Here is a 22,912-nt window from a genome sequence, read left to right as displayed (position 1 = left end):
GATTTGCACTATGTCTGTGTCCGCCACATCATTCATTTCAGTCAGCTTACGTTTCTAGGGTGCATTTAAAATGATAGTTCACACAAAAATGAAAATTCTGTCATCATTTACTCATCCTCGTGTCATTTCAAACCTGCATGACTTTTTTTTACAAAACACAAAAAAAGATATTTTGGCGAATGTTGGTAACCAAACAATGGCGGTACCCATCCACTTCCATTGGTTCCCATACAATAGAAGTGAACAGGTACCGTCGCTGTTCGGTTTCAAACTTCCTTCAAAATATCTTATTTTGTGTTCTGCAGAAGATAGAAAGTCATACAGGTTTGAAATGAAAAGAGGCTTGAACAGGCTTTTTGGCTTTTTCCCTGTTTGCGGACAGTGTTTCCTGTTACCACAGCTGCAGTCTGAGTCACACGCGTCATGAGTGTAAAATATCAGGATGTGACCTAACGTTACAGTCCCATAATTTGGTTAATGGTAAAGGTACACTTTCATTATATCGGCTATAAATCTCTAGCCATGACTGCGGGTAAATGATCACTCACGCTCCTTCAGACACAGATGAGACATCTGTGGCCTCTTTATTTCGCACAGAGAACTAAAATAACACGCACACGCCCAGGCACACCCACCACATCAAAAGCACTCCGTTCTTTCTAAGTGTTTGTGGTCTCGGTAAGCCGATATCATCTGTTCTGGGTCAGCAATACTTGAAAATGTGCACGTTGTGCTGCTGATGTTTGGCCAGAAGGGGTCAGTGTTACCCTGCAGGAACAACATCCAAATACAGACACCTAAAGCGCTCCTTTTCATGTAGGATTTTTGTTTACATTGATTATTTTTCAAGCTTTAAATACTCTTAAAAACAGAAAAAGACTAATTCTTCAGATGAGCCATGTCTAGGTTGACAAATACAATAGAAACCCAACAAAGACCATCACAGAAATTCTAATGGTTCAAACCATTAGCTTCTTTCCATTAAAACCATTACAAATTTCATTTTTGCAGTGTGTTTGGGCATTACTTCAACAGAATTTAATGATATTCTACTGGTTCTCATCTGCCAGATAATATCCCACCGAAAGTATTAATCACATACCAGTAGACCCCATTGTAGTTTCCATTAAAACCAATATGATTCCCATCATAACTATTAAAGACTTTATATTTTCTATTGTGTTTTGAGCAGGGTTCTGTTTGGAAATCTACCGCGTTACCTTTGGACACAGATTCACAACATTCCCAGTGATGTCGCAAAAGAAACACTGGAGTATAAGGCAGTGTGTGTCTGAGTGCATCCTCAAATGAGGTCATGGTTATTGGGAGACAAGAGTCATCCGATACCTGTAACTAAAATATATACTACTAAACCCACACAGACACGGGAATGGCAAGCGCTGCCCGTTATAGAACAGAATGTTAGCAGTGCTTGAGTGTGTATTTTTGTGTTTGTCTGTCTCTCACCTTGTCTTTGTCATCTGCCACATCAGACAGAATATCATCCAGATCCAGAATTCCTCCATCACTGTGTTCGAGTCTGTAGACCTGTACCCAGTACTCTTCACCCTGAGAGAGAGAGAGAGAGAGAGAGAGAGAGAGAGAGAGAGAGAGAGAGAGAGAGGTGGGTTAACAAATGACATCAAAACTTTGGTTTTAAGAGACAGGCAGACAGACAGACAGACAGACAGACAGACAGACAGAGGACACTCAACAAAATGAGAAAAAGCACAAAGATAATGAAGGTTTAACTAATCAGGATAATGCACCTGACTCTAGGATATCAACCAGACACCACAAACACACACACACACAGGTCATTACAGAGCTACACGACACCCACCAGCCGGACTAAACAACACACATAAACTAGACAATGCACATGACCTGAACCGTGGAAAATATGTCTATCAGGAATCCACTTTCTAGTTGGGGCCCAACCTATAAAACATGTCAAAGAAGCTTTTTCTGAAGGACGAGTGATGCCCGGATGCAGAAAACTGGACCACAATGCATCTGGGTGGATTGATAAAAAGTCAAGAGTGAGCCCACACTTAAATCTTTATCATATTCTGGTCCAGATGGGTCCACTTGGATTCCTCCTCCACTGTGTGACTTTTGCGATTACTTTAAAAAGTAATAAGTGCACCTCTCTTCAATAAGCCACGTGATCTGAGGTATCACTTACAGTCCATCTGAAGCACAAACGGCTTGTCAGACGGCTCCAAGTTCAGCACTGAAACATAGAGAGTCTAAGACGTAAAATAAACAGCACAACACAGATCTGCATCAAAACAGTCAACAATAAACAATGATTGCCTTTCCCAGCCAATCAAAGGACAACATCTCAAAGAACCAATCAGAACTAACTATACCTGTTTAGCCCGGCCCTTTTCTTCTCTGAGTCTCTTCTGCAGAGAGAAATGATGCTTCCACATCCTCGACCATCACAATCTGTCTTTCTCACAGACAGACGGGACAAGCACAGAAGAAAATGTTTTTTCTGCCTTTTTGTGTTTATTCTCCCTCCGTTCACAAGCAAATAGTCCTAAATGAGGACACATTCAGTAACATGAGTATGTCACTCTCAGAGAGACCTGTGTGTATGTGTAAACTGAGCGGATTGTCTTCTGTAAAAAGACAAGTGAGTGCTATGTGATACAGGAGAGCGCCCATGTCTTATTGAACAGCTGAGAAAGATTGAGGTGCACAAAGTAACTAGATATACAAACTGATATTATATATAATAAACATTACACAGACATGTATGTGTGCGTATGTAATATTTATTAATGCTTTGGTAATGTAAGCCCGTGTTTATTATGCTAATAAAGCTTCTACAAATCTCTGGAGAAAGCACATGTCCGCTAACCCAAACATGCGCTCCAATGAGGGACTGTCAACATCTACCAACAGAGAGCAAAGAAGTGTTCTTTATAAAGCCTCTTTTCTTACCAACTGCCTCCCATTCAGCAAAATGCAGGAAATAGGAGTCATTTCACAGCCCTTACTGGAACAAAGACACGGTCACGTCCAGCTATTATGCATTATTATTACAGCGTCTACTCTGAAGAGCCATGTAAAACACTAATAGCAAACATATGACACAAATGCAAAACGAGATTTAGGGCTGTCGCGATAAACCGACGATAAATATCACGTGATTTATGCACAGCTTTTGAGTGAAGTACGGGAAAATGCTGCTGCATCCGAAAGCCAGAGGGCGCTCTCGTGCGGAAACTCCAAATACGCACTGCAGAAGAAGACCATAACACCTTCTAGAATCTAGGAAATGCCTATGGACATCTTTTTATCACTGTTACTCAAGCCTCATCAGGTATTTTTATGATAATAAAGTATATTTATAATGATCATGTTTGACGGGTGTTGCTTTTTCAAATGCACATTATAAGCGACTCAAACTCGCACTGCTTTTAGATCGAGCAGCATTTCCTACTGATACCAGAGCCGTGCTTCACAGACAAGCTACGCATTAAAAAATATCGACACATTGCATATCGCAGCCAGCTCGATTTCAATAGGATTTAGTGGTATCGCGATAAATTATCGTGCAGCCCTTGAATAATCCCTATTAAATATATCTATATATCTTGAACCTTTGTTCCACAGTCCCATTCATAACCTACCTGTAAGAGGATGTACAAACCCCCATAGCCCAGATGTACTGTATATATATTATGTACACACAAATTTGTTTGGTTTTACAAGAGACGATACAGAGCACAAAAACTAGCTTTCTCCAGAGCTGCTCTTCCTCAGCACACACTCGAACTCATTTCAGCCAGACTCAATTAAATCACATCCATTAAAGCCTCGACTGAGGGTTAAATATAGAACACCATCATCATCAGCCCCATCCACAGCAGCAGGACGGAGCAAAATCACTGCTAACCTTGTGAAACCCGTCACGGCTTCAGCAGAGACACCGGTCGAGCAGATTAAAACCTTAAAACAAAATCGCTTTTTCTAAGAATGCACTTTGTTTTGCTGTGCACAGTTCAGCGGCTCTTACAAAATACTGAAAATACTGAAGTGTGTGTATATTGAATCAAACAATATAAGATTAAGTAGTAGGCAATCACCCATCCCTAAAACAGTGTTGCCAAAAGTCATACCACAACAGAATACGTAACATAAAATTACAATAAATCATAAAATTAGCATTGAGCCCAATGTTCGCTAGCTTATGGCTAAGCATCATTGTTGTCAAATGTTTCGAGTTGTTTGGTGTTAAAAAGTCTTTGGGAAAAAAAAGTCACAAGGAAACGAGTCACAATCTTTTGGCAATTTGTAACTTTTTTTTAGTTTCAGCAATTTGATGGATACTTCATATAAATCCATGCAATGCCTTTCTTTACATTTTCATACGATCTACTTTCACCCAAGTGACGGTTGTGTTAAGGGGTGGACCTAATTACAACATTTTTGTATGATTCCCATGATACAAATTCATACGAAATCACCACCTTGTAAAATAGTTTTGTTTTTCCAGTAAGACCCCGGTATTACTGTATTGTGGCCACAAATACTTGAGTGTCTATCTATCCCAAGTTTTACAATCTTTTATCAATCATAACCTTTATCGCCTCTGAAATGGTTCACCTCTAGCAGATCTGAAATAGGCTTGAAATAAATACGTAACCCCATACAGCCAATTCCATTCAATTTCAATTCCATTCAGCTTCTGAAAATCAAGCCCCCTCCTTTTTTAATGTTTCAGTTGTCTCCAATCGCAATATTTTTGCCATGGATTCAGAATCGGCTGTTGCTAGTTCACAAGATGTGCCCATTATATAAATATACATAACCATTACGAAAACAACATTTCTGAGAAGATACTGTAGTGAAAATCATATGTTATGTTTCTACCTGAATGTGTTTCAAATGCTGTTAAATATTGCCTTCAAAGCCAGTGAATGCCGGCTGTCTTACCACAGAGAGTGAGCATGTATGCATATGAATTTATAAGACAAGCTGTTGTCTTAAGCTATTCCAGCAACACTCGTGTTAATGTTTTAAATATCATTCTGGAGATCTGACCATATAAAGACAGAATCGCTCCCTCTCCCCCACACACATACACAGACCAGGAGATTCACACAAATGCTAAACGGTGCTTTTAAAAGCAGTGGCCTCAGGATCAAGCCTTCACGCAGCCTGAAATACTCCTCTGCGGATCTCATGCTATTCAGAACAGCTTGGCAGCCAGATAAACACTCGCAGACACACACAGCAACAGAACCAACCCACAGAAGATCACAAACAGTGTGCCTTCACTTGTATAGACAGGTTTATTCCATTCAGAATGTGCCCCCATAAGAATAACAAACCCCGAAAAAGACATTTTGTGGGGATATTATGATAAATACAAAATGTCCACGGGACTAATACGTCTTGTTTCATATTTACAAATGATGAAAGGGGGGATGCATTGTTGTAGTCGGCCTATAGACTACACTAAACACACAGGAGTGAAAACCAGATGGTAATACCCCACAACATTGTGTGTGTGTGTGTGTTCGAGGAACAAATTTTTTGCCATGAATTCCGGATCTGTTGCTAGTTCACAAGATGTGCCTATGCCTTTTGTTACTATTTCAAAAACTAGCAACATTTCTGAGAATTTACTGGAGTAAAAAGCAGACAGACAGTCTGTGAGAAACGTAATTGTGACTGAATGTGTGTGAGTGTAAACTCGTATTTACAAATACATACATGCACTATAATATTAATATGTATAATGTGTCCCAAGAAAACTGTAACATAGTATGTCTATGTAAAGACATGCAAGGTTTTCTGTGTCCTGAACAGCAAGGTTGTTCTGCTGTTTACAGAGGCTTATTGAATGTTTTACAGCCAACCGATTTAATCACATGGTGTGCAAGATCCAATCGGAATGTGTCAGTGTCTCTTTTAGAAGCTCTGTACCAATGAGCTCATATTTACATGTGTGTGTGTGTGACCCCACAGCAGGACTGAGAACGCAGCGGTTGTGTCCACACTGTTATCTTGCATGCATTACAGCAGCCTGTATGTGTGTTTTGTGCTTTAGACACAAGCAGTAGACATGTGTGGTTGGAAGGGGCCCAATAAACCTGAATCTAGACCAAGAACATCCTTTATTTATAAACAAATTAAAGGCAGCTAAGACCTTATGACCAAAAACAGGCACAATAAATCTTCACACACTATTATAACTGTATGACAAACCTTCACACCACAGTTTTTCCATGCACTTGATCTACCCCATCACATTGAGGTGATTTTTAGATCTGGGATTATCAAATAATAATTCAACAGTGCAGGTTATCTGAGGCGATCTAATGTTGTTCTTTTTTCTAAGAGTTTCCCCGGTAAAAGTTCAGCATGAGGCTGATTCTCTGCAGAAAGCTCTCTGTTTTCCAAAACAAAAGTATACATCAACAATGCCTTCTTTCCATGTGAAGACATCTAGGGTTTGTCAACATATGGGGGTCCTAATGACAAAAGTCACATTTACAGGTTATGCTGTAATGCTTTCTTTATAAAGCAATAACTAAAGACAAAGATGAGCTTGAGGGTAGGACAACATCTCGGAGGCCTGTCCCGTAGAGACGAGTTGCTAAGACTGGGAATTACCTAGAATCTTGTGATACTGAAGTATAATGATAGCTGGGTCTCAAGAGGTTAGCTGATTTAGATGTAGCCTACACGGAGACGTTCCTTTTTTGAATGGTTTACATTTCAGACCGCTAAACTCTACTTGTAAAACTCATGTTTCATCAAACTTATATATTACTACCACTAAACTGTGTAGTTGTGCTTCAGTAACTTTCATAAGGGTTTTCAAATCTATGCTGTGTAACATACTGTGGTGCAATCTAAAGAACTACAAACCACTGTGCACTTCATTGTACACATCACAAAACTATAAAAGCTTTGCTATGTATGTTTAAACAATTTCCTCTCCGATCAATGCATAATTTCTGAAAAAACAACAAAGCTCATGTGCAAGACGGGCTGATGAGAGATGTTCGATTCATTGTAATACGTCTCTGGAGTCTGCTAATGCAAAAGCTGCAGGATCAGGTTCTTCATCAGGTCTATAAACTAACATTTTAGGGCTGCAAAACGATTAATCGCGACTTGTCGTTTGCAGAATAAAGGTTTTTGATTACATAATATATATGTTGCAGCTGCAGATGCTTATGCATTTCAACAGACAAGAAAATACTGTTCTACAATCCTAAATGCTGAGATTATAAGGCCCATGTATTACTTGGAAAATGTATTCCTGCACTGTCTGCAGCACACACTGACTAATGGCCCTTAAAATTTAAAACTGACAGACAGAAATTATGTGTGCTGGTGTTCAGATATTCTGATGGATAATAATGCAGAACAGATCATCCATTAAACAGACACCCACAGTCTCACACAGAATGCCTCTGTCTGCCTGTGTGCGTGTGTATGTGGCATAAAGAGTAGTTAGTGCCTCAGTCTCAGCAGTTGAACGACAAGAAGCTAGAAAGAGTGATGAAAGAAAGCGAGAGCTTGATACAGAAGAAGAACAGAGGGATTAGGGGTAAAGAGCAAAGCAAACAGAATGACTGACAGTGTAACAGGACAAATACGGCAGGTCACACATTCTCAAACACTGTCACCGTTTACTCTCTCAAAGCAAACTGTGGTTCATTATTCACATGACTCCATTGCAAGTGACATCATAACGTATAATAACACTCCACAAAAGCAAAAAACCTTAATCATAGTTTACGTTATCATAACAACATTACATAATCGAAAACCTTTCCACAACCCGAAGTAATGCAAATGAAGTAGTTAATGTAAAGAGGAGTAAACATTGTAGAAAAACGTACAATTTATAGTCACATAACCCTTAACCTAAAAGTGAATCTTCACAACATCAGCTAGCTATTAAAATAATACTATCGTGAGATACATTAGTTGTCATTTCATAACTTCACCTATGACATCACAATGTCACCCCACACGTCATGTCAACTACATCATAGTGGTAGGCTACTACACATCTTATACGTCACAATGGAATAGTGTCAACAAAACAAACTTTTACATCATAATACCAGTTTTGTCGTCACTGCCATATATGACAGTTGTGATGTTTTGGAGCAAACAAAAGTGCTAAGTTGCCAACCACCTTCAATAATCACCAAATCATCCATCACACTCACATGTGGCCAGCGCGACATAAACAATTGTCCTGCTACACTACTAAAAGAAAAACATATTTATTCATGTGAACAAACGGGCTTTTGTCTAACTGACTCTTGCTCTCCTGAGATCTCTGGGCCTCGAAACATATTCACTTTAAAACCTGAATACTGAACGATATTACCGTAAATTCCCGTTTCTCACTAATGCGCATTTAAGATTGTGCTTATGTGGGACATTTGTTGGTGTTGCATAGACTGGAAAAAGACCATTATGGGCTTACGTTAAAAAACCCAGTCTAAAATACCGCTCGCGACGCTACCAAATTAAAACGCTCACAGCAACCGAGCAGACTGTCCAGAACCCCGCGCGCGTCCGCTGCGCTCGCACCCGACAGACAGACAGCTTTGTTAACTGGAGCGTCTCGTCGCGTTTAGACGGGGTGTAACTCGAATAGCAGACGGTTTAAAGGTGTCAAGTGTGATGACGATATATCCGTTAAGGTTAGCCTAGCAACATCAGCTCTAGTCATTAAAACAAAGCGCGAGACCCTTTCTGTCTTTACACACGAAAAAGTTTAAAACAACGTTTCATTGCAAATCACAAACACATGCGTCACATCCAGCAAGTCACAAGAGGTGCATTTACATTGTATGATGTGCCTAATAAACAATGTCATTTCTAACGGGTCCCAGAGTGGGAATAACGTGGAGTAAACTTCTCCCTCCTACTTCATCTTGACCCACTCCTTACTGGTTTCCACCAGTCTACTGTACCCATGATGATAAACAACCACTGGCTAACATATTAAAGGAGAAATATACACACAAAGCGTGATTTATTGGGGGATAAAGCTGGTCTTATCCCGTGTTTAGTTGAGTTAAAGTGTCCGGACGGTCCCAATCCCTTCCCCCGCTCACTCCGTCTGCACACCGCCATGTTGCAGTCTACACCGGTGGCGTCCAGCGCAACAATGTTGCAAACGCACAATCAGATGTTACCATGAAACAGCATCTCACCTTGGCGATCGCTCTCCTGTACCGCATCGCGGCCTGCTGGATGAGCGTGTGCACTTTAAGGTTGCCATCTCCGCACGGAACAACGACCCGAGTTCTTCCAAAACACACAGTCACTTTCATAGTTTCCACTCTCCTGCCCGAATCCAGGGGAAACTCGGGATTAAAGGTTCCCGTGTCTCGAATTCCAGATCATTAATAATCTTTGGTTCGGCACCTTATCGGTGTAGAAGTTAAAATCGGTGCCCGTTCCGTTTCATCGCGTCGGTCGCAGCGCGGCGGCGTATGACCACCTGTTTAGTGTTTGGGATTGTGTACGGGAACCGCGTAGTCCGGAGTGCGTTCGGAAGCCACGCAAACTGGCGTCCTGCGCCCTCTGGCGGTGAAGAGATGTGCAGGCGTAATATTTGTGAGGGCCAAGTGTCTTCCCTGATAGTGAAATATCAAAACATTGGTCTTCACTAGATAAAAAGGCTCATACATCAGCCAGATCACGTTTTTCTTTATAGGCTATCTAGTGATTCTGTGAGGGTTAGGTAAGGTATAGAAAATATAATTTGCCTGATATAAAATCAATGGAAATGACCTTACTAATATAGAGAATTGTGTGTGTAATGAGAAACCGAGGTTATGCATACCAGCACGGGTACTTTGTGAATGATTTAGCACATGTGCATTCTGAAAACACATGCATGCAGTTGTGCATATGCAGAATTGTGTGTACATTTTTGTATTCGTGTGTGCCACATCGAACTTTATGCTTGTAGGGCAGAGGCGTACTAAAATAGAAACACTGGGCAGGTGGCAATAGGCTGTGAAACCACACCCACCCACCAGAGGCCTGATACAGATTAGTTCTACAAACCCAGTTGAGTGAAGCTTCAATGGAACAGCTGTGGGATTACAAACACACGCTTTGATCTCTGTGAGGCACAATGATCAGATGCTCTAGTTCCATTAGACAGAAAACCCCTGTAGAAGAACTGTTCTTGTGGTCTTCATACTGCAGTCAGGTCTGATCGCAGGTTAGTATCCATCAAAGCAACACAGTTCTGCGTGCCACTCTGTCTGCAATGCGTTTTGTCTCTGGTTCAAAGCAGCTGCCCGTAAAACCTTTCTATCTTCCCACAACCAGGTTTGATGTATCAGCCCAAATATTCACTGCACTATCCCTTTCTTCCGATTCTATTGTGTATGGGGAAATATAGGAGGACTATTTATATGTAACAGGGGTGGGGTGAACACAGTGAGTCTCAGAATTTTAACCTTATACTTAAAACTGTTGCTTTTGCTGACAAAGTCAGTGGACTATCGTGACTACATACTTGAAACATGTTTGTGTATGTGTCCTTAGGGAGTGTGGTTTCTAGACCAGTAGATCTGGTAAATATACCCCTATAGGAAGGGTGGATCTTATACAATCCATTCTTACAGTAGGCCTACTGTTTTACCTGAAATTTTAAACTGTGCTGAAGGGTTTCACAAAGGTCAGTTTAGGGTGCATTATTACATTATAAACATTTGAATGTGCATGTATACTAATGAATGCTGGCAACATTGGTTAGCCAAATTAACACTGTGATATTTTTGTATTTTACATTTTTGTTTTGTGTATGTTTTTCACCATAATATTACTTTAAAGCTTAAAAGCATGTTGTACTGTGACAACTTTCCCATTTAGGCTAGTGTGACAACATGCCTTGCCATTGAAAAGATGTGTTCAGTAATTTGTTTTCTCGGGCAAAAATCATGACAGTTTTCAAAAGGAACGTGCCTACTGTATACAATTGACTTGCAAAAGTAAAACAAATATTCAATGGAGTAAAAAGAGCCGACATAATTCTTCTAGCGCAAGATGGCGCTATTTTATCGTTTTATTTCCATTATATTGAAACTGCTTAAAACGTTTATAAACAAGAAAGGGTAGATATTATATAACCATTTTAATGAGTAAATTACTTTTTGCTATTCTTTGTGTAGAGCTAAATATAGATATAATATGTCTTTATTAGTAAACACGTACTGTCATTATTCAGGCCAATTTTATATACTGGAGTTTTATCCAAACATTTTTAACATTATTATTATAAATTATATTTTGTTTTTATGTATTCATTATGGAAATAAATTCGTATAAGGAGTTGTTGACATCATTTGGTAACTGACAGCGTCTCCTCCTATGGACGAGGCTCCTCCTAGTGTAGCTTTTCTGCACTCGGTCTGTGTGTGCGCAAGTAAATAGTGTGTGTGTTATCGGGGCCTGTGACTGCAAAGTCCACATTTCCCAGACGCATCATCAGAGCTGACGTGGGCGCTACGTGTACAGCGAGTCGGGCTTCCACTCCACCCGTAACCAGTGACGAGACTCTCTACGTAAAACTCGGGTAAGTTATTACTGGCATGAAGACCTGCTGCCAAAGAGGATTTAGAGAGGAGCGCAGGAAGAAGATGTAGCTGCTGTTACACTGTAGTTTATCAAAATAACATCTGCTGTAGAATATTGCGCAAAAGAGGCAAGTTGTCTCGGAAGTTCCTGTTTTTGACAATAATAAAAAACGAATAACGAAACGCGGCTGGACTTTAAACTCTGAATGTGTCAAATGATACATTAAAATTACATTCAACGAAATGGAGGGAACTCGTTACATTGTATACGAGGCTGGCGAGATTGATTAGATTGTGGAGAATTACGCAGCTTGATAGCGGACTTGGCAAATAACATTAAAAGCAGACAGTGTGCCTAAAAAAGATCTTTGCAAGTTGCTAACATGTATTTAAAAGGCCGTGGATGTTTTCTATTATTCATGTCTATCTGCGTGCCACTGCGCTCTTACGTAAGCGAGAGCTGTTTAGTGTGCGCGCATTGGTTCTGTCGATTCAGAAGACTTAAAAATGCACGCTTAAATAAACACAGGCAAATACCAATGTCTAAAGCAATGCAGTAAAGGTAGTTTCCTCATAACATGCATGAGGTTTCATATCTTGAATAGTTTTGTTGTTGTTGTTGAGGTTTTTGCTCTGGTCAAGCTGCGTTCAGAAAACGAGGAAGTGTTGTTGCCCTCACTCGTTTCGTTTCTGTGTGCGTGCTTGAATTGTTTTCCTTCAGACATAAACGCTTCAAACTCTAAAGTTCTCAGACATGTACAGTGTGACCAGTGTTGGGTGTAACTAGTTACTAAGTAATTAGTTACTGTAATTGAATTACTTTTCCCTTGAAAAAGTAAAGTAAGGGATTACTGTTATTTTTTCTGTAATTTAATTAGTTACTTCTGATGTAATTAAACTAAATACTTTGTGTAATCTGTAGGGTTGGGAATCGAAAATCAATTCCAATTTGGAATCGGAATCGAAAGGAATAGGAATCGGATACTTGAGATTAAAATTTGAATTCCTCTTATCAATTCCTGTGTGCATACTTTCAGAAAAGTACATGCGTTGCATGATCTGCTGATATCTCAATAAAAGCGCTTATGAAAATTATCGATATTTTTTACTATATTAAGCATAGTTTAGTTATAGAATTTGTATTAAAGCACAGGAATCACAAATTAACCATATTTGCATTATAGTAACTGCAGTTTAACCATGATGTAGTTCAACTATGATAATACAAATTGTAATAAATCAGAAAAGGTGTGTTTCTATGTTTAAATATACACGAAACGGTGCTCATAAATATATATATATACATTTTGCAAACAAGTCAATAAGCAGGCTAAATGACCATACAGGTTGATATCTAAATGTTTTACTTCAACTGTGGAATCGAAACTGGGAATCGATAAGAATCGAAATCGATAAGCAGAATCAGAATTGGAATCGATAAAATTGAAACGATTCCCAACCCTAGTAATATGTGTGTGCAATAATGGAATTGACATCAAAATTCAAAGTCTAACTTTAAAATCCGTACTTTAATGTATAATTCTCACATTTGTAATACTTTGGTCAGTTAATAATGTTCTTTATGTAGTTTAATATTATTTATTTGAATGAATTAAATAAGCCGTTTCATGTCTATCCTTCAATCACTTAACTAATCAAGGTTGATATAGGATATAGAAAGTAATTAGTAATAAGTAACTAAATACTTTTTGGAGAGAGTAATTTGTACAGTAATCTAATTACACTATTGAATATGCAATTAGTAACTAGTAATTAATTACTTTTTCAGAGTAACTTACCCAACACTGAGTGTGACCCACACTACAATCCAAAAGTTTAGAGTCATTCGTTCTTTGTTGAGATTTTTACCTTTAAAAATAATACGAAACTCTGGAAATAGTGAACTTGAAACTATAGAATAACACAATAAAAATGATAAACTGGGAATCATGATTAAAAAAAGAATATTGTACATTTTAAGCATACCCTTTCAGATCAAAAGTGGTTTATTATCATTTTATTAAAGTGACCCTAAACTTTAGAATGGTAGTATACATTGAACATGGGCTGCTTTGTCATATGTAGTCATTTAAACAGCCATTTAAACCATAGCAACCAACATGAAAATTCTCAAAATCAGACATTTTATCGAACAGTTAATTTTATGACATTACATCATTACATTTAAAATGATGCTAAAACAAATGAGTGCATGAAATGCATCCTGTCATTTAAAATCTTGTGACGTAAAACTATAAAGCGCTGACCATGCATTTCCTCTCTGTGCTGTTGCTAGGCCGATCACCATGGAAACTGCAACCGTAGAGCAACAGGAAGCCAGTGCAACAGAGAAAGTAACAAGTGAGATTAAGTCGGACTCTGATTCACTCACAAAGGTACAACGCTTACAAAGATTGTGTGCCTTTTCTGTTTCTACACATACTATATCATGCACACTGGTACACAGATTTTTAGTGCAGTTAGTGTTCAATTAAGTTGTGAAATTCCTATTCCCTACAAAAAGTGCAGTGTAGTACCATGGTACAATCTGTAGTGGTCTGATTACCCTATTCATAAAACATGGTATGGTATAATATGATACACCAAGATACTTTAGTGAACCAAAACCATGGCACTTGGCAATATTTACAGACTAAATATTAAAAGGTTATTCAACATGAGACAAAATATAACTTTACTGTATTGGAAGATTAAACCGAACCAGACGAGGCTTACTCTCTGCCTGTCTCTCTCTATGTCAGGTGGATGAGGGTGTGGCAGTGATGTCATTACCTGGTGGACAGACACTACAGGTGCAGGGAGTCATTCAAACAACACAGTCCTCAGTTATACAGTCAGCTCAGATACAAACTGCACAGGTACACACGTTAGCACATTTTTATTTATACGCTACATTACAGCCTTAAGACCTGTGTAAATGCAACCCACTAGTAAACGTCACTATAAATGACTGATCTTATACACACAACCTGTTTCTTCCCCTGGAGCGATTGGCCAATCACATTGTGCACAGTTAGAGCTGCAACCAATCACAGGGAACATTTACTTATCCTGGATCACTGGACTGAAAAAAGCAGATTGACATAGTAACAAGCAGAGTAGCTGTATGTAGCAGTAATGAGATTTGAGTTGTGTGAAAGGTCTGTGCGTCTGATCTTCTTGGGCACACACAGACCAAAGAAATCTCAGGAGAAGAAGTTACAATTATAAACTTTATGTAAAATGTAATAAATGTTACTTTTGTGACGTCAAACATACTGTAAGTGACTTGATGTGTTTATTATTCCATGCAAAATATAAAGTGAGTGTGTTCTTTAAATATCCTGATGTTTCTTTTCAGATTTAAAAAATAAATGAATCCAGTAAAAATGCAACAGAGTTGCACATAGTGAAGAAGTTTAAACAACGATTTTTCAAAAAATCCCCCTCCAAGCTATATGACTTGTGCACCATATTCCAAGTCTTGTATATATCTATGTGTAAAAACTATTTACATTTTTATTTTTTATTTGATCCACAGAAGACGCGAGAGATTCTGTCCAGACGACCATCTTATAGGTGAGCTTAATTTTAACCAATCAGATACCTGTGACATAATATCTACTTGGTCAGACTTGATATAATTTATCTCTATGCACACAACAATAAAATTCTCTAAACCACACATCAAAACAAAATAATAGTTCTTACATTTTATGACTGCCGCTGATGTCTTTTATTGTCATTTTAATGTCAAATTGACATTTGCTTGTTGTTAATTTATGTCATGTATGTTCAGGAAAATTCTTAATGAGTTGTCTTCAGATGTACCTGCTGTGCCAAAAATTGAGGAAGAGGAGAAAGTGGAGGAGGAAACACCACCCATCTCCAGTGTTGCTACGGTTACCGCATCATCTTCAATCTACCAGACCAGCTCAGGGCAATACAGTACGTCTGAATTCATTACTCATCTTATACATAACAAACCATTTGTTACAGGCTTGGAACAACACGAGGGTGCGTAAATAATGACAGAATACACATTTTTGCACTCTTAAAAATAAAGGTGCTTAAAAGGTTCTTCACAGCGATGCCGTAGAAGAACCATTTTTGTTTCCACAAAGAACCATTCTGTCACGAACTGCACGAAGACATATAAGACAATAAATGCAGTTTATTAGGGGGTAATCCAAAGACAAAATCCAAACACAGGTGGTCAGTCCAAACCTAAACAAACATATCCACAGGGCAAAGGCTAAGAGTAATCCAAAACACGACACGACAAGGCAAGACAAAACAAAACAAAACAAGACAAAACAAAACAAAACAAAACAAAACAAAACAAAACTAGCCATCCAGACAGAGAACGCTTAGAATTACAGTATGACACAAAATAAGACTTGGCCATGAGTAACTGAGAAGACCCGGTTTAAATAGGCAGACAAAGAACAGTTAACAGGACACAGGTGAAAGTAACGATGGATAATGAGTCCGGGCAATGGTTTATGGGTAATGTAGTGTGATATGACAGTCCAAGTGATGAGGGGAGTGCCCTCTAGTGGATTTGAGAGGGCACTCCAGCTAGTGACTGTGACACATTCAGTCAAAGGTTCTTTAATGAACCATCTCTTTCTTTCCTTTTTATAATCTGAAGAACCTTTTTTCACCACAAAGGACCTTTTGTAAAGCAGAAAGGTTCTTCAGATGTTAAAGGTTCTCTATGGAACCATTTAGACAAAAAAAGGTTCTTCTATGGCATCGAAGAACCTTTTGAAGCACCTTTATCTTTATGAGTGTGGGTGAACTATCCCTTTAACAGATTTTAGACTAATGGTCCTGTTTTTTGTGTCGGTGTAGTCGCAATCACACAGGATGGAGCGATACAGTTGGCCGGGCCTGGAGGAGAAGCCCTACAGGGAGTTCAGGCTCTGACTCTTCCCTGTCCTGCCACACCCCAACCCGGGGCTACTATCCTGCAGTACAACCCCCAGGCGGGAGACCTCAGCCAGCAGCTACTGCTATCTGCTGGACATGTGCTTGTTCAGGGTAAGACACCAGACCTCTGTATGTCTCTTACATCTGCTCCAGCTGTACAGAAGACTCTGTAAAACCAAATTCTTTTTTTATTGCGGTTTTATTTCAATTGATCCAGATAAATCATTCTTCTGCGTTTGTTCTTAGTCAGATGAACATGAATTGACGATAAAAATATGGCTATAAGCTATATTTGCGGATAACTGGTCTTGATCATGGAAGGACACATGTTGCATTGTGGGAAGCTTGTTTGACTTGTTTTGTTATGTGCTTCGCAGCAAACTGGTTAAATCTGTTGTGACGGCACTAAAGTAAAAAATCTGGATTTGCAAAGATGGCTCACTCGGTTAAAAAAATCTTGTTTGAAAAGTACACATTTAATATAAAGCTATTGTGTTCAATGCTTGGAGAGAATGCTGTGTGTGCTTTATGAAGAGTTGAGCTAGGGATTTAGGGTTAAGCGTAATGTTTATGCCTGAGTCTGTGCATTTGTTTTGTTTAATTAAAAGTAGTGTGTGTGTGCGCGGTTGTAGATAACCATTCCAGATGCCCGTAGTGTTATGAGGTGAAATGGGCACAGTCTCCTTTTGTTTGTGCTGAAATGCTTTTGCGTCATTATGATCTAAAAATACATCAAACTCAACTTACTTCTCCCCATTCCTTTCCTCTCTCCTCTTTTCCCCTCCTCTCTTCTGCAACAAACTTAAGTACTTACATTACGTACTGTTACACTCCCTGTTAGAAATCTATTTTAATCTCCCTCAGGTCATGAGTTTTAGCACAGTTGTTTAATTACAAAGATGGTTCACTCTCTCGGATTCACACACACACATAGAGACACACAACAGTGCAGGGAGGGCATTCTCCAGAGACAGTGTGTTATTTCCCTATGAGGCTGCAGTGATGTCACAATGATGTCAATGCCCTTAATAGTAATCTGAGTGAGTGAGTGAGCGAGCAAGCAAGAGAGAGAGAAAGAGAGCAGGAACGAGGGAGATAGTGTGAGGGAGGGTTAAAGGCTACACCACAACACAAACTAAGAGCGTCAGAAAGAGTTTACTTAAGAGACAGAGAGAGAAACTGTACCAAGACGAGCACTCAGTAAAGCATCTGGAAAGAAAGGTTGAGGAAATTAAGAAAATAGTGTTCAAAAGACAAATCTAACTGGATTACTACAGTATAGAGATGGCAGTGACTGGGGAAGAGACCGAGTCAGGTGAGAGAGCTGTGTGTGTTTTATTATGGAAAGTTGGTTTGACACTTGGTGTGCGTGTTTGTATACTGTATGTGTGTGACGTTATGCATGTTGTCTTGGTGTATTTCTTTGGTCATATTCACTTTTCTGCCTTCACTTTTACCACTATGTGGTAAAACTATAGTTTACCACTATGTGGTAAAAGTTGTTTTACAAATGTTTCATGTAGGCTCTATATTAAGAAAGTTAATCTTATTATAAAAGTATTTGTTTCAGAATTATTTCATTTAAATTATGTATTAATGAATAATAAGATCAACATAAAATATACTACAGTTAGAAAGTGACACATCTTTCTCTCTGTATGTAATGAAAGAATGAGTTACGGTGTTTTTGCTTGCTTTTTTTTGTTTGTTCGTCCTTTCATGTGGCTTTAACGTTTCCCTCAAAACACACACGCTCATTCAAACGCTTCTGTTTACGAAATCAGGCTGCACATTCTGCATGACTATGGAGAGGACAAAAGCAGGGTGCATGAGGGGGCGGGGCTCTTGCTTGACGTCAGTCTGTTTCCTGGAAGCTGGCCGAAGCCGAGAAAGAGAGACAGAGAGCAGTAGAGAGAGAGAGAGGGGGAATCGGGTGGGGGTTCGGGCCATGACGCACACAGTGATGTCAGCACTTTGTCACATTGTCTGATAACACACACACAGACGCGTCAAGTCAAAACATAACCGGTTTGTTGAAGGACATGTGTTTCTGATTTTAAACCAACTGTAATCTTATTTTTACTTTTAAAGCAATACATTTACTTGTATTGTATTGAGTGTTTTTTAATGTTATAAGTACCAAACGTTTTACAAACTTAGCTGCCTGTGTTTAGGTATGTTTGTGTGAATTCCTTTATGTAACTGCTAGTTGTTATTGTTTTGTATTCATCACATAAACTAATTAGTCCGATTAGAGATGCACTTTTAAACCTGGTCACAAATAGAAGTCTGATTGTTTATCTCAATACTTTTTGAAAATCTAAAAATGCTAAGTTTTCTATGATCTTTAGGGTTAGGGGATAAAATATACAGTTTGTACAGTATAAAAATCATTATGCCTTTGGACCGTCCCCACGGAGATAATAAACCAGACGTGTGTGTGTGGGGATAATGTATGAGGGATACAGACCAAAGGTGAACAGCGTGCAGGCAAGACCTGGCTCACTAGTGACACCAAATGAAAACGCAAAAAAATTTTTTTTTAAAGATATTCTTTTACATTTTTATTATTTTTTCAATCATTATTACATTTGTGGTGCTGCAAGTCACATGGAAATTAATACCTGCTTTGAAATTATTTTTACTGTATGCATTTAATTTTTCACAGTAAGCATCACTCATACGCTTTTTTTACATTTTGATATCGCACCTTTTTTATATTTGATTTGATATATTCTGACACGTCTACTTTTATTTTGTCATAATTCCATATATCCTACCCATTCCCTACACCTTTTTTTTTTACTGTAAAGCTGCTTTTATGCAATGCAAAAAAGCGGAATAGAATTAAATTGATAATTATTGATTAGAAACAGGAGAAAAAAAATCTCCATTTCATTTGTGCTTTTACTCACGTTTTCCTCAGCGATTGGTCTTTTGTGAGTTTCATGTGGTCGATCAGCGCAATTGTCTGTTTGCAGTGTCGTAAATAACATCGCTGTATTAGCTTCCCCGTGGGCATCGCAATCCACGTGAATTTCTTTACTAAACTGATGGAACAGGCGAATGCCGAAACGTCGTTTGGAAACCATGTTGCACTCTTCCGCAGGCAGAGGATGGGCGGGGCTGTGTACCAACCCGAACACAGAACTTACATAGTGTGGTTGTAGCCGCTATGAGACTGCTCAGGTAGCAGCGGCAGTAGATTTCGTCCAGTTAAGAGTTGTTCTACCACTGAAATATTTTTAAAGGCATTATTTTAAGGTCGAAAAACTACAAAGTGTTGTTTTAAGTTGCATATTATGATGAGCTATAACTTATGTGTCAAATGACATACATTACATCTTTGTATATTTGTGTGTTTAGCTGCCACAGGAGACATGCCAGCATATCAGATCCGCTCCCCGTCGTCAGGGTTACCACCAGGCGTTGTTATGGCAGCGTCACCGGGGGCAATGCACAGCCCACAGCAGAATGCAGAGGAGGTCACGCGCAAGAGAGAAGTCCGGTTGATGAAGAACAGGTACCAAACACCTGAGTTCTAAAGTATGCATGAGCATGTTTGTATGTGTGTGTGCAAACTTACTGACGAGTGTGTTTGATTTGTGACAGGGAGGCGGCCCGTGAATGTCGCAAGAAAAAGAAAGAATATGTGAAGTGTTTGGAGAACCGTGTCCTCGTGCTGGAAAACCAGAACAAGACTCTCATTGAGGAGCTTAAAGCTCTTAAAGATATCTACTGCCACAAACCAGAATAACACGTTTGGAAACACTGCAGAAAGACTGACTGATTTACAGACTACTTGTCTCTTCTTGTTTTGCATTACCTGGATATTATTATTATTTTTTGTTTGTTTATTTGTATGGCCAGATGTTTCTGTAAGAAGTTGCTATTGTTGCTTTGAGAACGCTGAGGACAACAGCTTAATTCCTACAGCCCATCTCTTTCTCTCATACACTTCTTTTTAAGATGGGCGAAGTTGTATATTATTGCTGTTGTCTGAAACTGGAACTCCTCATCGATATGTGTGGAAAAAATAATTGGTGTTTTCCTTTTTTATTTTTAAATTGCCTATTAAACATAATTGTTCTAAATTCATATAGCTATAGGTTTACGAGTTCATTTAATTTGTGTTTAGGCACATTAGTCAGCAGCTTATGGCTAAATGTAACAGGATGCAAAAGTATAGGTTTAACAAGACAAAAGAAAAATTTTGCATCACTTTTACTTAGGGCAGTGTCAGAGATAATGGCATTTTTACCTTTATAAGACATTTATTTATTCAGAGGATTTTTAATCCAAAGCAATTAACAAATGAGGAAAATTCAATCACCAGCACTCTATATATCTATTTTGCATATGTTCCTGTTTATTAATGAGATTCATTACTCTGTGCTCAAATTCATGACATATTAGAAGCATTCAATTAATTGTGGTGCAGAAAAATGTAACTTTGTGCAACACAGTTATAAAACATGAATGTTACTTTAAGTGAAATATTTTGTCAGAAATGTTTTTTCAACATAAGGTTCAAACCTCAGTACTGAATTACCATTTTATTGTTTTATTATAAATAAAAGTAACAGAGAAGGGATATTGTTCAATGTTTTAATAGGTTGTGAGTTTAAAACTCTTCAGACTAATGTAAATATAAAAAAGATCATATCCCCTGCACTTCTTTAACACTGTACAGAGCGCTGACATATATTTTTAATAAAATATTTTTATAAATGTATATGATTTTTGTGCAAGCATAGCGATTCATTTATTTGGAGAAGCACTATTGTTTGTTTTGTATTTGGTGAAAAGGATGTTACAAAACTTTTTTAAAGTAGACAATTTAGTGCAAAAACACTTGCAGATATGGACTCTACACACACACGCACGCACACGTTAGTTTCTGCAACAATGGACTAAAACAGACCCATTCTTTTCGTGTATATCTGCCAGCGTGACCTTGAAACAGATGTTTTGTCTCTGAATGTTGTTTTTCATTTTTTCCTCACAAATAAAGCAAATAGATGCTTTCAGCACTTCTGTTTTCTTTGTCCATTTCATCCTATTGTTTACATGTGAACTAACCATGTAGATAACTGAAGTTAGGCCTAGCTTAACCCTAACTGAAAGTGCAGTGAATTCGGTTGATGTGTATAAAACACTTCTTTTTTTTTTTTTCTTTGAATAATGTTGTATTATACAGACAGTGTTGAGGGAGAGTTGAAGTCTGTCTGAATGTTTTAAGGTGTTCAGGGGTCCAGAATGTGCTGTATCACAGGTTTGGCACACACATGCAAACATGGAAAATTCCACAATGTGCGTGCGCGCGCGCCCTCTGCTGGATTACTGCAGTTTTACCATCTCACAGACGTCCAGTACAACACTGCCCCCCGTCTCTACATCTGTTCCTCCACTATAATTGGAAAAATGCTGAGGACAGTTTTTTTATTTTTTCCATGCATTCACACACGTTTTACCAGCAGATTGTTTTAGCAAGCGTTGATCAGAATGCTTTGCGGTTTATGGTTCAACTGAATTTTCAAATGAGTTCATAGCTACTTTAAAACATTTTTGTGTTGTTAAACGGTTAAAAGTATTCGTATGTTGTCATATTTTCATATTCTAATTTTTTATTTTGACGAATAAAAATAAATCTTTGTTATCTGTACTTTTACTACTTTATTACAAAATGCATCAAACTGAAAAAACGTCTGATTAGAAGTACTACTACTGGTCCAGGGCTAGGGCCCCTCCAAAAGGTTCCAAGAGGTCAAAAAATGGTAAAAGTCTACTGAACATTATAAATATTTCATTTCTAAGTGTTCAAAGTTTTTATCTCTTCTTTCTAGCTATGTGCATAGCCTACTTTACTAAATCTCTTATATTATGAATCTTCTCACAGTACCGAGGCTTGTAAACGATTATAATTTGCTAACCTTAATGGTTCACGTGCTTTTCTTTACGGGAAAGATCTGAATGTGTAGAGTGATTGTCTGTATAAGACTGCCATCTAGTGGACTTGTTTATTATAAGGCCGAAACTCCTCTTTGCACACGTTTCACAACCAGGGAATTCCTGAGTTCAGGGAAACTGAATCTCAACTCGTCTTTTGTCTGTTTGTACATACAGTGAAATGGCAGAATCCAGTATTTCAGTGTCTGAGGATCAGTTTATCTGTTCAATCTGTCTGGATCTTGTGGGAATATTTTTCAGATAAAAGTATGATTTAAATATCAATATAATCAATAAGTGTTTTCTTTCATTAAATCATTAAGCTATGTGCTTTTGTCATGTGCTTGCTATCTTACTCAGTAAAATAGTTACTGTGGCAAATGGGGGTTGGAGCCATAAATTATCTAGATCAACACACACACACACACACA

At 38.4% G+C, this 22,912-nt stretch overlaps 2 protein-coding genes across 9 annotated transcripts in view; one reads left to right on the top strand and one right to left on the bottom strand.

Annotated features, from left to right (window-relative positions):
* pard3ab (par-3 family cell polarity regulator alpha, b) overlaps nucleotides 1–9,534 on the bottom strand; it is a 100,460-nt gene extending 90,926 nt beyond the window's left edge. For all 5 annotated transcript variants that reach the window (XM_057333435.1, XM_057333439.1, XM_057333437.1 and 2 more), the window contains exons 1-2: nucleotides 9,216–9,534; nucleotides 1,468–1,569 (exon numbers count right to left, since the gene is read on the bottom strand). In XM_057333435.1, coding sequence (XP_057189418.1) covers nucleotides 1,468–1,569; nucleotides 9,216–9,335 — 222 coding nt within the window. In that variant the 5' untranslated portion in view covers nucleotides 9,336–9,534. The remainder of the gene's footprint in view (nucleotides 1–1,467; nucleotides 1,570–9,215) is intronic.
* Nucleotides 9,535–11,450: 1,916 nt separating this feature from the next.
* On the top strand, nucleotides 11,451–21,565 carry crema (cAMP responsive element modulator a). 4 transcript variants are annotated; one of them, XM_057333486.1, is made up of 8 exons: nucleotides 11,451–11,596; nucleotides 13,894–13,993; nucleotides 14,360–14,476; nucleotides 15,139–15,176; nucleotides 15,397–15,545; nucleotides 16,455–16,643; nucleotides 19,899–20,055; nucleotides 20,145–21,565. In XM_057333486.1, the coding sequence occupies exons 2-8, from the start codon at nucleotides 13,904–13,906 to the stop codon at nucleotides 20,287–20,289; spliced, it is 885 nt and encodes a 294-aa protein (XP_057189469.1). In that variant the 5' UTR covers nucleotides 11,451–11,596; nucleotides 13,894–13,903; the 3' UTR covers nucleotides 20,290–21,565. The 4 variants fall into 4 exon arrangements, with proteins under 4 accessions (XP_057189469.1, XP_057189471.1, XP_057189470.1 ...); XM_057333487.1 differs by lacking the exon at nucleotides 11,451–11,596 and adding an exon at nucleotides 11,607–11,725; XM_057333488.1 differs by lacking the exon at nucleotides 14,360–14,476 and having other exon boundaries at nucleotides 11,453–11,596.
* The last annotated feature ends 1,347 nt before the right edge of the window (nucleotides 21,566–22,912 follow it).

This window comes from Triplophysa rosa, linkage group LG5 (genome assembly GCF_024868665.1).
Source record: "Triplophysa rosa linkage group LG5, Trosa_1v2, whole genome shotgun sequence".
Lineage (NCBI taxonomy): Eukaryota > Metazoa > Chordata > Actinopteri > Cypriniformes > Nemacheilidae > Triplophysa > Triplophysa rosa.
The sequence above is the reverse complement of the archived record's forward strand: the minus strand, read 5'-3'. Positions and strand labels throughout refer to the sequence as shown.

Coding starts and splice junctions, on each gene's coding strand:
- crema (XM_057333486.1), top strand. CDS start 13,904: ATGGAAACTGCAACCGTAGAGCAACAGGAAGCCAGTGCAACAGAGAAA. Junction 14,477..15,138: donor CTCAGATACAAACTGCACAG/GTACACACGTTA, acceptor TTTGATCCACAG/AAGACGCGAGAGATTCTGTC. Junction 15,177..15,396: donor TCCAGACGACCATCTTATAG/GTGAGCTTAATT, acceptor ATGTATGTTCAG/GAAAATTCTTAATGAGTTGT.